Here is a 15,072-nt window from a genome sequence, read left to right as displayed (position 1 = left end):
GGCGCAGCCTCTCTGCACACGGCCCTCTGAGGCCATCTTGAGTTGAGGTGTTATGCACAGAGCTGCACACAGTCCATTGAGGTGTCTGCACAGCCATTTTGCACCAGGAGCTCTGGTCTGAGGTGGTGAGTGTGAGGCCTCTGCACACAGTACCCTATGAACAAGTGAAACAAGATGAAGCACAAAGGAAAAAGAAAAAGGTTAGACTTTATTACCCAGATTCTATTTTTTATTTCCTGGGAATTGTTAATTCCAGCTCTGCGGGTGACAAACCCCTCTCCTGCTTTTTGTCCTGCTCCTCATTCTCGAGGGGCGCTGAGGGGTGCAGGTCTGTCTTCTGTAACTACTTCCTGCTGATTTGAGGCATTGTCATCACCCTGGGTGGAGGAGTGGAAGTCCCCAGCTGCCTTTAGATCTGTGTGGTTGTACCCAGGCCTTGGCCCTGTTTGTAGCCCTGAGCAACCATTTGTCTAACCTTTTGGAGACAAAGGACTTCAGACAATTTAAGATACATGGCCTAAGAGAACAGTGGTTACATGTCAAATGACAAGAGAATAATGGTGACATGTCAAATTTTTCCTAAAATTGAAAGTATCTTGGTCTTTGTCCTGTGGGCAAGTCTGCCCTGATGTCAAGGCTCAGTGCCAGGGCTGCGTCTCCCTGGTCATCCTTTCGTTGTTTTACAGGAGAAAAGCTTAGGGTCTTAGAGAGGATCACACGAGTAGTCAGGGGGGCCATTGCCCCAGGTTGTCTCTCTGCAGGTTGGGGCTCGGGGGTCTCTTCCCTTGAGTGCCAAGTCCCCATGGAGTGATCCCTGCAACTTCAGGGCAGAGTGGGTGGTTAGGGTCACCAAGTGGATTCTGTTCCACCTAGCCGTGAGCTGATCTTGCAGCTGCTGGTTTTTGAGATTTTTAGGTTCACCCAGGCTCCTGGCCAGAAGGGGTGGAGGGCCAGGTCAGTGGGTGTGGGCAGCACCTGGTCACCATCTTCTGTGACAGCTTTCATTATTTCTCCTACCTGGAGGGCATGCTTGAGTTGTTCCATTTCAAGGGGGCTAAGGTGTCCCTTCTCTTGGACTTGGGGAATGGGTCTACCATACATGAGTTCAAGTGCACTTAACTTTAATTACCCCTTGGGGTAACCACATGCAGAGCAGGGCTATCAAAAGCAACTTAATCCAGTATTCTTGAGCTTCCTAACATAGCTTGGCTAAGGCTGATTGGACCTTGAGTTTCAAGGTCTGATTGGATCTCTGTCCTTGATGATTGGGGTCTCCAGACTGAGTGCAAGGTCCATATTATGCCCAGGGCACTCATTACCTCCTTCATCACTTGAGACACAAATGCTGTACCATTATTGCTTTGCAGGGATCTTGGGAGCCCGAACCTGGTGATTATATCTTTTAGTAATGCCTTAGCCACTTCAGCTGCCATTTCAGTTCTAGCAGGGAATGCTTCTATCCACTCAGAAACTGTGTCTACTAGCACCAAGAGATACCTGAAATTGCCCAGATACCTGAAATTGCTCTTGGCATGATGGTGAAATCAATCTGCCAGTCTTCTCCAGGATATGTCCCTCTGGCCTGAATGGGCCTTATCTGGGGGCCTCTGGAGGGTCTGGTTTTGGGGGTTGTTCATTGTGCAGATGGGGCATGTCTCATCTATCCGACTGATTATACTTTTCATGCCAGGAGTTACCATGAGCTCAACTAACCAATTATATAGGGCTTCCTTCCTGTAGTGAGTCTTTTGATGAGCCTCTCTGATCGCTTGACAAGCTATAGTTTGGGAAAAGAAGCATTGACCATGTTCATTAGCTAGCCACCCATGGCCTCCTAGATCTCTGTTGAAGCCCAATTTTCAGTCTTTGTCTAATTTTGTAGATCTTGTACAGTCTTTTTGTGGATTGGGGAATAATTGGATGGATCTGGCCTTTGAAGTATGAGGGGTAGTTGACAAGTTACAGGTTCTAGGGCCACCCTTTTGGCAGTTGCACCCGCTTTGTTTCCCTTTATTACCTCTGTATTCCCTTTTCGTGAGACCTACAATGAATCACTGCCACCCTTTTTGGAAGCTGTACTCCTTTTACGAGCTTCAATATGCTTAAGCCACGTTTCACCTGTTTATTCCCTGCAGTAAGCATACCTTGTTCCTTCCAGATAGCCCTGTGTGTGGGTAGGATGGCATACACATACCCAGGAATCTGTGTAAACATTTAAGATTTTCCCTGTCCCGTGCTCTAGGGCTCAGGTGAGGGCTATCAACTCCACCTTTTGGGCGGAAGTCCTAGTGGGGGAATGGGGGTGGGTAGCTTCTCACTTCTATGACTTGGGTGTGGGAGGTTACTGCATGTCCCACCAGCCTTTTCTCCTCTCATAAAACTACTCCCGTCTGTGAGCCATTCCTCTTTGGCATTTGGGATGAGGCTCACTTCCTAGGTCGGGGCAACTGGAATAGATTGTGTCTGTGGTTTCTATACGATCATGCTCCAGGGGCCCTGTTTCTGTGGGTAGCAGGGTGGCAGGATTTAGTGTGTGACAGGTTTTTGTGGTAACCACTGGGTTGTCTAAAGGCATAGCCTGAACTTGAATCAACCTTCCAGGGGATAACTATTCTGTTCCCTTGGAACTTCCTAAAACCTGAACCTGGTGTGGAGTCAAGCTGAAATGTCAGGTGCAGCTGCTTTGCACTAGGAGCTCTGGTCTGAAGTGCCAGGTACAAAGCCTCTGCACGCAGTACCCTACTAAGGAAGTGAAACTAGACCAAGGCGAAAGGAAATAAGACAGATTAGACTTTACCTTATTATCCAGATTCTATGTTTATTTCCTGGGAATTGTTAATGAGCTTTGCCCATGACACTATGGAAATTTTAGACTCCCAAAAGGATAGCAAATGTTTATTGGTTTAGCCAAAAATGGGCAAAACAGACTTATCAATGTAGAACACATGCAAAGGCCAGATTACGAGGCACCAGCTACAGGTGAACCCTACAAGCTGGTCCTTCTAAAGATACCAACCTCAGGTTGGCTATGTGCAGTCCACCCTACTCCACCCCCAGCCCTCCAGATGCCTCACCTTCAAGCCCTGGCTTCACGTATTCTCCTTACCCACTTCTTTGATTTGTGTAATAAACTGTTAACTTGTTCTCTTTGAATAATCTTATGTAGTCTTAAGTTTTCTTTTCTGACTCTAAAGGCCTTCAGTGTCATATCTTGGATTCCAAAACCTCTCACACTTTTTGTCTGGCTCCGTGGCCACAATTTTTAAATCATATAAATGACCACTTCCTCTGACCTGCACACATTCACTTGTCCTGAAAGTGAGTCTACAGATGCACACTGTCTGTGTCTATCAGGGTTCTTGGTGGCAGACCATAGAATACTCAGCTAGTTTAAGGCTAGAAGTACACTCTAGCTAGTTAAGGCAGAAAGGGCTTGATTGAGGGGCATTAGCCCATAAAATCATTGGAAGATCAAGCAGAACAGATTCTAAGCTGAGAACCAAACTGAAAAGGGGATGCTAAGTGGGGCGTACCTGCACCTAGCGTGGTTAGGAAGCTGCAGAATTGAGAAGTTGCTGCTGCTTCTGCCGCACGACAACTCTCAAACCCATGAGATCAAAATACCTTTGCAACGATGACTGTGAAAAGAGCCAGTCTCCCCATTTGCTCCTCTACCTGACCTGTTCATTCCCTCCTTCCAGGTTTTAGGGGAGTGGGTTTCCCTGCAGAAAGCTTGGCCTCCAGTGGGTGCCTAGCTGCAGTGGAATCTGGGAAATGTAGTCTTTAGCCAGCCAGTCTCTAAAATACAGGAAAGCACACTGGAAGGAGCAGGAGGTGTTAATTAAGCCAATGTGCAGGAACGGCCATGTCATCCTTCAAGGCCCATATCAACTGTGCATAGTTTGTGACAGCCTCAGGGATTATTGACTCAGCGACTGTTGTCTACTAGGCAGTCTGTTCCAGTTATTTATTCCTGGGTAACAAACCACCCCAAAACAGTGGTTTGAAACAGCAGTTTACTGTCTCTCCCAGTCCTGTGGGTTGACTAGGCCCAGGTGGGACTCTTCTCATTTCGAGTCTCTCAGGTGTATGCAGTGAGATAGCAGATGGGGCTGGAATTATCTGATGGCTCAACTAGGCTGGAAGTCCAAGATGGCTTCTGCACTCACATGTCTGGCCCCTCCGTGCTCCTCAGCATGGCCTCTCTGTCCAGAAGAGTAGCTTGGATTTAGTCTGTGATGGCCCAGAGCAAAAAGAGGAAACGGGAACCTGCCAGTCCTCTTGAAGTTCAAAACTTGCATGGTGTCTCTTCGCCATATTTTATTGGTCAAGGCAGTCACAGGCTAACCCCTGTTAACGTCTCTTCACAGAGGCAGAGAAATAGACTTCACCTTTCATTGGGGAACTGGTGTGGGCAGGGAGTGAAGGAAGAAATGGTAGCACCCAACTTTGGAGTAGGCTGCCTCAGAGAGTTTTCATCTGCAGCATGTCATAGTTACCTAGAGCAGACTGTGCTGTGTCTGAAGACCTGACCTTCATATCTTCATTCAGTATTTCGTTTCATACTCTGCCATACAGATTATTCCAGCCAGGCAGCTCACAAGTGCTTGTCATTGGTCACAAAGGCAGGAGAGTAGGGATGGCTATATTTAGTCAGATACTACTTCTCATGTGGCATATTAATAAACCAAACACAACTTGTTATTGCTATTGCTTTCTAAACATCCTCATGATGGTTTTGGTTATCTGTAGTATTATGATTTATAATAAACATATATTTAGACCTCATCCCTGTTTCAGGCAGAGTTCCTAAAACCCCTCGAATTTCCTAAGTGATAGGAGAAAAGAAAGTGTCTTTTGTTATGTTAATGAGGTGACTTTTGGAAAGTCCTTGGGTAACCTAAAGATGGGGCTGGTTCCCAAGGGAACCAACCAGGATTAGAGGGTTGGAACTTTCACTCCCCCACCTGATTTCCAGGGAGGGGAGAGAGGCTGGAAGTTGAGTCATTTGCCAACGGGCCAGTTATTTAATCAAGCATGCCTATGTAATGAAGCCTCCATAAAAAACCAAAAGGAGAGTGCAGAGAGCTTCCAGACCGGTTAGCCAGACACTTCCTCATGCCACTGTGCCAGGCCCCAAACTCAACGAGGACAGAAGCCCCCTTGTTCAGGACCTTGCCCTATGTATCTTATCTCCCTGTTGATCTGTAATATCCTTTATAATAAACCAGCAACCTGGTGAGTAAAGGGGTTTCCTGACTTCTCTAGCAAACTAATCAAACCCAAGGAGGGGATCATAGGAACCCCTGATTTATAGCCAGTCTGTCAGGAGCCCAGGTAACACCCTGGACCTGCAATTAGCATCTGAAGTAAGGGCAGTTTTGTGGGACTGAGCTCTTAACCCGTGGGATCTGATGCCTTCTCCTGGTAGATAGCGTCAGGATTGTGTTGAATTGTAGGACACCCAGCTGGTGTCTGAGAACTGCTTGGTGGTGAGGGGAAAACCTCCCTTCATGTTGGAATTAGCTACTAAGGCAACATGGTAGCAAAAGCATTAGGCTTGGTATCTGAGGCTGTGGTCAGAGATTTAGTTCTGTGAGATTATTTAGTATTGCTGAGCCTGTTTCCTTATCTTTAAAATAAAGTCACGATGCCTGCTTCACACGATTGTTGAAAGAGTAAACGAGATAACTCATACCAGTTCCCAGAAGTAGAGCATTATACAAATGGAGTTTATTGTGCGTCCCTCTCTTCCTCATCCCCAGCACCTCCTCCTTATCAGTGCTGAAGTATTGGGTAGCGGAGTCTCTGCAGTGGGTACTTCCTAAGCAACTTGTTATATGAAAGTTCTTAAAGTCAGTATGTTGACCCGTTGTCCTATCCCGGAGGTGTTCAAAGGTTGAAAGTGAAATGTTCTCATCTGAAGTGTACCACAGCAATTCTGTCTGAGCCTGTAGCCCCTCCACGTAGGTCTGTTATAAACTGAAGAATGGTGTGTTGAGTCTGTCTCAGCTTATTGATAGTGATGCTGTTGGCTAGGAATACCTGAGGCACTCACCTAGGTCTGTACTACTTGGATGAGCTCTACAGACATTTCCCGGACTGGAGCTCATGTTGTGGCTGGACCAGCCATTGTGGTTTTTATTATGATTGAAGATACACCTCAGCAACAACTGTCAGGGAACTTTGAAAAAAAATTTTTTATTACGCACAGGTCCTGGAGGATACATGGTATGCCCAGGGCTACACAGCCAGGTAGCTGGGAGTGAGCAAGCAGAGCTGGGTCTTTGTCTTTATTAGGGTCCCAGGACTTGGTGTCTGGGGTTTTGTGGGTTCACTCTTTATTGGTGAATTTAAAACATAAGAGCAAGAATTAGGGCATGAGAAGGGAAAAGGTGGGTGACCACTCAAGTGGTCAGTTACCCAGGGCTTTCTAAAGGGGAACTTCATGGGTGGGGGTGGCCTGGTTCCTTACCTAGTTACTTAGTTAGTAGCTGTGTCATACAGCTGGCAATTTGTTTATTCAAGATGGATGTATTTGAAATGGATGCCTCAGTAAAGCTTAATGTCAGGCACTTACATTAGCTGTGTGTCCTCTTGCAACCCTAGACACTAGATTGCCCTGTGAGTGTAGTCAGATGACATCCCTATGTAACCAGCTGGTCTGTTGGCAAGGAATTCTGTATTCTTCTGTCCCACTGCAGGTGGAGCGGTAGGTTGCTAAGACTGATTAAAGCTATAGACTCTGCATTTGCATAGGATTAGTGCTTTAAAGGGCTGTGCCAAGGGGCATGTAGTGACTTCTGCACATGCTCTTCATTTCTCAACTAGACCCATACTTGGAGTCAGAGGCTTGGCTTTGTGGCTTTACCTCTCAGGCTCAGTGTCCTTGCTGTAAAATTGAATAATGACATTTATTAGTCACTATCTTGGCTCTCGTGGGACAGTGCCAAATAGGACCACCCTTGAAGGGACAAGACAGTGTCTTCCATCCTAACCAATCATGGGGATAGCAAGGACTCACCCCAGGTCAAATGGCTTGAAGCTCACAGTGGTTTTCTACCACAGTACCATGCTTCCCAACATATTAGGAAGAACACTGAACAGAAGGCAGAAAAAAAATTGTATATGTGGTACTTTTTGCTTTTCCAAAGCACCTTCCTTTCTGGTTCCCTGCTTCGCTTGTCAAGGAAAGTATTATTGTAATTCTTTTTTTTTTTTTTTTTTTTTTTTTTCTTTTTGCGGTATGCGGGCCTCTCACTGTTGTGGCCTCTCCCGTTGCGGAGCACAGGCTCCGGACGCGCAGGCCCAGCGGCCATGGCTCACGGGCCCAGCCGCTCCGCGGCATATGGGATCCTCCCAGACCGGGGCACGAACCCGTATCCCCTGCATCGGCAGGCGGACTCTCAACCACTGCGCCACCAGGGAGGCCCCTGTAATTCTTGTCTTACTAAATGCAAAGGGAAATGAGCACTCATGTAAGGTTACACAACTAGTGAACGCATAAAACAAGACTTGGATAGGTGGAGTCCAGAATTCTTAGCTGGTATATTGGACTATTGCTGCATCCCAAGATTTGAGCCTTCTGAAAACTTAAGGGAAACTTTATGATGCATCGAAAGGATACTGGCATAATTATTACCAGGAAGACTACATGGTCTTAGGTTATGGGACCAAGTGCCTTTGAGGGACCAATTGCTTTTATCACAGGGGTAATAAATGCTCCTCAGAGGGATCTGGTATTCCTAGAGCAGTCTTCAAGAGTTAGTCAACCTCTGGTGTAGAAATACGTGAGAATGGACCAACTGCAACTCTACAGACTCTCTTTTTCCTCTTTCAGAATCATCCCCAGGTGTGACAGAGGTGACCATCATAGAAAAGGCGCCTGCTGAACGTCATATGATTTCTTCATGGGAACAAGTAAGTGTTGCCCTGTTGAATCCTCACCTCCCAACAAAGGGAGGTCAACTCAAATGCCCCTGAGAAGGAAAGATTGGACAGGAAACCTATTCTTATCTCAGGCCACGGCCACCTTCAAAGTAGAGTTCACCTTTCTCTCTTTTCCTGTTCAGGCCATTTAACACTCCCTTCCATTCCATGCCATCTCCCCAACACAGAGCAGCTCCTCTGAGCCTGTCGTACGGAGTCAATGGAACGTTTGAAGTTGTATATACAACAAAGCTGGAAATCCAGCAAGGAAAGGAAGAATTAAATATTAATAAGCGTGCAGGGAAGAACGTGGTTAAATGTTGCAGAGAAGTATCAATACTACCCAGAGTAATAGCGAATGCTTTCCAGCCCTCCTCTGAACTTCCATTCATTCATTTATTCAATAAATGTTTTAAGCCCCTAAAATGGGCCAAGCATTGTGCTTGATGTTGAGTCCTGGAGAGTCAGTGATAATCAAAAAAGAGCACAGTGTCTTACCTCTTGATCTTACTGTCTAAGGCATAGTATAAGTCATTCCAAATATAATTACAAAGCAGATCAAGTTCTGTGAAAGAGAGGTAAAGGGAGCACTGTCAGGAGGCCTGACCTAGTCTGGAGGTTGAGAAACGTTTTCCCCAAAGAAGTTATGAGAAGTTGTTAACCAGATAGGTGAGATCTGGGAATAAGGGGCTTTTAGCCTGTGTGAAGGCTTCAAGATAGGAAGGATTACATGTTTCCAGAGCATAAAGAAGGTCCATGTGGCTAGAGCACAGGAGAACAAGGGAGAGAGGTTGACAAGGACCAGGACATGCAGGGCTTCGTAGATCATCAGGAATTTGTTCTTTATCTTGGGAGAAAAGGGGAGCCACTGAAATGTTTTAAGTAGAGAAGTCAGATTTCTGCTTTGGAAAATCACTGTGGCTGAGTAGCAGCAAGTGGATTTGACTGGGGGCAAGAAGTTACCTTGCCATTTAGTGAGTGCTGCTAACACATATCAGATAGGTTGTTTCATTTAACCCTCAAAATAATCCTGCAAGATAGGCACTGATATCTCTGTGTTACAGATGAAGGAACTGAGGGTCAGAGAGGTCAAAGAATTGGTCCTGGGCCACATAGCTACCAAGGGGCAGAGCCTGAATGTGAACTCAGTTGTCTGCCTCTAAGCACACGCGCTTTCTGCTCTGGCAGACTGCCCCTCCTATAGAGGGCGACACTATGGCAGCCTTGCCCTAGCCAGCCAAGCAGCCCACAGGTATGTGGACATGTTCAGTCCCTGCCAACAGCGCTCACTCTCCCAGGGCTGAGCCAGTAGCAGCTTAACTGGAATCTCAGTAACTGGTAATCAAGGTTTCTCTCCATGACCTCGGCTCCGCAGCACCTCAGCGTTTATCATGGGCTCACTCAACTCCCACTCCCATTTTCACTCACAGCGCATGAGAGAAAATGGAATTCCAGAGCAACGTCTATCTGGTAAACTCTTACTGGCTGATGAGTCCTGGTGCAGCTGTGGCTATGCCAGCCTGTCCTGTTGACATTGTTGATTACATCCCTCCTGATCCTTAGCAGGCTTAAGTCAGCCCTTTAGGGAGAACTGCCTCGGGACTCTTTTTAAGAATAAGATTCTGAGGTGTTTCTGTCTGTTGAAGAGGAGATTCCTGGCTTAGAAACCCAGTCATAGACCTGGATGGGAGAATGAGAGGACAGGAATGCATTGTCTGGGGTGGAACACCATTAAGGCTGTGGCATATTATGTCACTTATTTATTGAGATAATTTCTGAGGCATATTCTTCCTGTGTCTTATAGCAGATATTCCCTAGAATTCTCTAAGATGACTTCACCCATTTGTTCCAGTTTTACTTACGCTATTCATTGGAAGTATGCTTTCCATGTCTGCTTTTCAGGGCTAGAGTCTACATCCGGTGTCATTGGGATCTAATCTGCCTCCTGGACAAGACAACTTTTTTGGGTTCCCACTTAGCTTAGACTGACATTGAGGAGAATACAGTTGTAGAGCTGAGTAAATAGTCATCAGCAGTCAGAAAGAATTAAAGGGCATGCACGAGAGAAAGAGATTTTTAACTAACTGAGATAGCCAATGGAACATTTTCTTCAGACATATTCAGTTGGGGGAAGTTTTGTGAAAGCACTTACAATAATAAGATACATAGATTTGAATATCTCAGACCTAAGTACAGTAAAATATGCCATATCTGAAGTATCAGTACAAACAGTATTAGGATCAGTAACGTAAAAATTCACTTGAGCAGTTGGCACGTCTGAGTTTTATGAAGGGCTATGAGGTGCTTGAAAGCTAACATATGAACACAGACGATAGGAGTTTTGGATGGGTACTTTTATATAACACTTTTTCTGATTATACTAAACAAAAAAATGGTGACCATAGAAAATTTGGAAAATACAAAAAATGATTTTTAAAAATGAAAAGTCCTATAGGATCTTATCACTTAGGAGGTAACCACTGTTAGTGTAATTTTAGCTATGGGTGGAGGGTGGGTAATGGGTAGTGGTCCAGGAACCCCCCTAAGAGCCCATGAATGGAAAGTGGTCCATGGACTCCTTGAAATATGTGTTAATTTATGAAGTATGTACATTTTTCTGTGGAAAGATCTTCAGGTTCTGAAAGGGGCTCATAACCCCATAAACCTTAAGAACATGTTTCTGTATGATTTTTTTTTTTTACATTCAAACTAGAGGCAATATACTATGTGCCGTTTTGTCACTTAAGCAATGGAGAGCAGAAGTTTTGGTCTGAAACTCACCCACCCCACTTCTTCACCCGAGGGTTAACTGAAGAGCACCTTTCCATAGGAGCAAGCTAGGCAGGGCCCCTCTGGCTCGTGCCTGCTCCCAGAAGTACCTGTACTAGAGGAGCAGGAGGGTCCCAAGGAGCTGGTCCTTCTCTAGGGGACTGACCCTTGAGAACTGTGTCCTTGGAGACGGCCCAGCCAGAGCACAGCCATCATGTGGTAAACCTGCTGTCTACAGCTGCATCTATATAGCCAGATAATATTTTTTCCTTCCAAGAAGAGGCCCACTGCCTCTGCCCTGCCCTCTGGGAAGCCCACTGACATAAGATAATAGTAAGGCTATGGAGGCCCTGATGTGAGGAAAACAGCCTAGAGTAGGAGTCTTGTGCCAGCTCAGGCCCTTGGCTAAATATCATAACTTCTCTGTGTCCCCTGTTCATCATCCATAAAATAAGTGGTTTGACATTAGTGTTATTTTTTTTTAATTTTACTGAAGTATAGTTGATTTACAATGTTGTGTTAATTTCTGCTGTACAGCAAAGTGACTCAGTTATACATTATATTCTTTTTCATATTCTTTTCCATTATGGTTTATAACAGGATATTGAGTATAGTTCCCTGTGCTGTACAGTAGGACCTTGTTGTTTATCCATCCTAGATACACTAGTTTACATCTGCTAATCCCAAACTCCCAGTCCTTCTCTCCCCCCTTGCCTCCCACCTTGGTAGTCTGTTCTCTGTCTGTGAGGCTGTTTCTGTTTCATAGATATGTTCATTTGTGTCGTATTTTAGATTCCACATATAAGTGATACCATATGGTATTTGTCTTTCTTTTTCTGACTGATATGATAATCTCTAGGTCCATCCACATTGCTGCAAATGGCATTATTTCATTATTTATGGCCAAGTAATATTCCATTGTGTGTATGTATGTGTATGTCTGTCTCTCTATATATATATAGAGAGAGAGAGACACACATACACACCACATCTTCTTTATCCATTCATCTGTCAGTGGACATTTAGGTTGTTTCCATGTCTTGGCTATTGTAAATCATGCTGCTATAAACATAGGGGTGCATGTATTTTTTGAATTATATTTTTGTCAGCGTATATGCCCAGGAGTGGGATTGCTGGATCATATGGCAACTCAATTTTTAATTTTTTGAGGAATCTCCATACTGTTTTCCATAATGGCTGCACCAATTTACATTCCCACCAGCAGTGTAAGAGGGTTCTCTTTTCTCCACCCCCTCTCCAACATTTATTATTTGTAGACTTTTTTTTTTTTAATTTTTGGCTGCATTGGGTCTTTGTCGCTGCACGCTGTCTTTCTCTAGTTGCGGCGAGTGGGGCTACTCTTCGTTGTGGTGCGCGGGCTTCTCATTGCGGTGGTTTGTCTTGTTGTGGAGCACAGGCTCTAGGCGCATGGGCTTCAGTAGCTGTGGCACGCAGGCTCAGTAGTTGTGGCTCACGGGCTCTAGAGCACAGGCTCAGTAGTTATGGCGCACGGACTTAGTTGCTCCGCGGCACGTGGGATCTTCCCAGAACAGGGCTTGAACCCCTGTCGCCTGCATTGGCAGGCAGATTCTTAACCACTGTGCCATGAGGGAAGCCCTGGAGACTTTTTGATGATGGCCATTCTGACCAGTGTGAGGTGGTACCTCATTGTAGTTTTGATTTGCATTTCTCTAATAATTAGTGATGTTGAGCAGCTTTTCACGTGCCTATTGGCCATCTGTATGTCTTCTTTGGAGAAATGTCTATTTAAGTCTTCTGGCCGTTTTTCGATTGGGTTGTTTGTTTTTTTTGTTATTGAGTTGTATGAGCTGTTTGTATATTTTGGAAATTAAGGCCTGTCAGTCGCATCATTTGCAAATATTTTCTCCCAGTCCGTAGGTTGCCTTTTCATTCTGTTTATGGTTTCCTTTGCTGTGCAAAAGCTTGTAAGTTTGATTAGGTTCCATTTATTTATTTTTGCTTTTATTTCTATTGTTTTGGGAGACTGACCTAAGAAAACATTTGTACGATTTATGTCAGAGAATGTTTTGCCTATATTCTCTTCTAGGAGTTTTGTGGTGTCATGTCTTATATTTTTAGGTCTTTAAGCCATTTTGAGTTTATTTTTATGTATGGTGTGAGGTTATGTTCTAAAATCATTGGTTTACATGTGGCTGGCTATCCCAGTTTTCCAGCACCACTTGCTGAAGAGACTGTCTTTACCCCATTATATATTCTTGCCTCTTTTGTTGAAGATTAATTGTCTGCAGGTGTGCGGGTTTATCTCTGGGCTCTCTATTCTGTTCCATTGATCCATATGTCTGTTTTTGTGCCAGTCCTATGCTGTTTTGATTGCTATAGCTTTGTAGTATTGTCTGAAGTCTGGGAGGGTTATGCCTCCTGCTTTGTTCTTTTTCCTTAGGATTGCTTTGGCAATTATGGGTCTTTTATGGTTCCACATAAATTTTAGGATTGTTTGTTCCAGTTCTGTGAAAAATGTCATGGGTAATTTGATGGGGATCACATTGAATCTGTAGATTGCTTTGGGTGGTATGGCCATTTTAACAATATTAATTCTTCTAATCCAAGAGCATGGGATACCTTTCCATTTCTTTGAATCATCTTCAGTTTCCTTTACTAGTGTTTTGTAATTCTCAGCATATAAGTTTTTCACCTCCTTGGTGAGGTTTATTCCTATTTTTTTTTGGATGCGATTTTAAAAGGGACTGTTTACATTCCCTTTCTGATATTTCATTGTTAGTGTAAAGAAATGCAACTGATTCCTGTATGTTAATCTTGTATCCTGCTACCTTGCTGAATTCGTTTATCTGTTCCAGTAGTTTTTATTTGGAGCCTTTAGAGTTTTCTATATATAGTATCGTGTCATCTGCATATAATGACACTTTTACCTCTTCCCTACCAATTTGAATACCTTTTATTTCTTTTTCTTGTCTGATTGCTGTGGCTAGGATTTCCAATACTATGTTGAAGAGAAGTGGTGAGAGTGAGCATCCTTGTCTTGTTCCAGAATTTAGCAGGAAAGCTTTCAGCTTTTCACCACTGAGTATTATATTGGCTGTGGGTTTGTTGTAAATAGCTTTTACAATAAGTCCCCTACATATGAACAAGTTCCGTTCCAAGAGCAAGTTCGTAAGTCCAATTTGTTCATAAGTTCAACAAAGTTAGCCTAGGTACCCAACTAACACAATCAGATATATAGTACTGTACTATAATAGGTTTATAATACTTTTCACACAAATAATACATACATAAAAACAAACAAACACAAAAAATAAAGAAAACATTTTTAATCTTACAGTACCTTGAAAAGTAAAGTAGTACAGTACAACAGCTGGCATATGGGGCTGGCATCGAGTGAACAGGCAAGAAGAGTTACTGACTGGAGGAGGAAGAGGAGGTGGGAGATGGTAGAGCTGAAGGATCATCAGCAATAGGAGACGAGGGCAAGCTGCAGTTTCACTCATACCTGATGTTGATGGCACAGGTTCTGGCTTTTTGCTGGATTCAATTCTATGCACCTTCTTGAAAAAATGATCCAGTGATGTCTGGATAGTACCTCTTTTTTTTCTCGTCATAGATGGCCCAGTAGCACTGGATTGCATTCTGAATGGCTCTTGCAGCCTTTGTGTACCATTCTATGTTCGGGTCCCGTGCCTCAAAAACTAACAGTGCCTCCTCAAATAGAAAAATTTATGTGATTGGACATGCAAATGCATGTTTGCATCTTTGAAAGTTCGCAACTTGAAGATTCATATGTTGGGGACTTACTGTATTATGTTGAAATATGTTCTCTCTGTACCTACTTTGGTAAGAGTTTTTATCATAAATGGACGTTGAATTTTATCAAATGCTTTTTCTTCATCTGTTGAGATGATCATGTGGTTTTTGTCTTTTGTTATGTGGTGTATCATGTGCATGTTCAACACACGCAAATCACATTGATTGATTTGTGTTTTCTGGAACCATCCTTGCGACCCTGGGATGAATCCAACTTGGTTGTGGTGTATGATATTTTTTATGTGTTGTTGGATTGGGTTTGCTAATATTTTGTTGATAATTTTTGCATCTATATTCTACAAAGATACTGGCCTGTAATTTTCTTTTCTTGTAGTGTCTTTGTCTGGTTTTGATATCAGGGTCATGGTGACTTCCTAGAATGTCTTCGGGAGTGTTCCTGCCTCTTCAATCTTTTGGAAGAGTTTGAGAAGGATCAGTATAAGTTCTTCCTTGTATGTTTGGTAGAATATGCCTGTGAAGCCATCTGGCCCTGGACTTTTGTAGGGAGGTTTTTTTTTTTTTTTTTAAATTACAGATTCTATTTCACTTCTAAGCATCAGTCTGTTCAAGTTATCT

At 43.9% G+C, this 15,072-nt stretch overlaps 1 protein-coding gene across 4 annotated transcripts in view; it reads left to right on the top strand.

Moving 5' to 3' along the window:
• Positions 1-15,072, top strand: part of TPGS2 (tubulin polyglutamylase complex subunit 2) — a 56,399-nt gene that overhangs the window by 9,130 nt on the left and 32,197 nt on the right. For all 4 annotated transcript variants that reach the window (XM_081252544.1, XM_081252543.1, XM_081252542.1 and 1 more), the window contains exon 2: positions 7,841-7,920. In XM_081252544.1, the coding sequence (XP_081108670.1) occupies positions 7,841-7,920 (80 nt within the window). The remainder of the gene's footprint in view (positions 1-7,840; positions 7,921-15,072) is intronic.

The sequence above is a fragment of the Mesoplodon bidens genome, assembly GCF_964165515.1.
Source record: "Mesoplodon bidens genome assembly, chromosome: 13".
Classification (NCBI taxonomy): domain Eukaryota; kingdom Metazoa; phylum Chordata; class Mammalia; order Artiodactyla; family Ziphiidae; genus Mesoplodon; species Mesoplodon bidens.
Note: the sequence above shows the minus strand (reverse complement) of the source record. Positions and strands in the feature narration are given on the sequence as shown.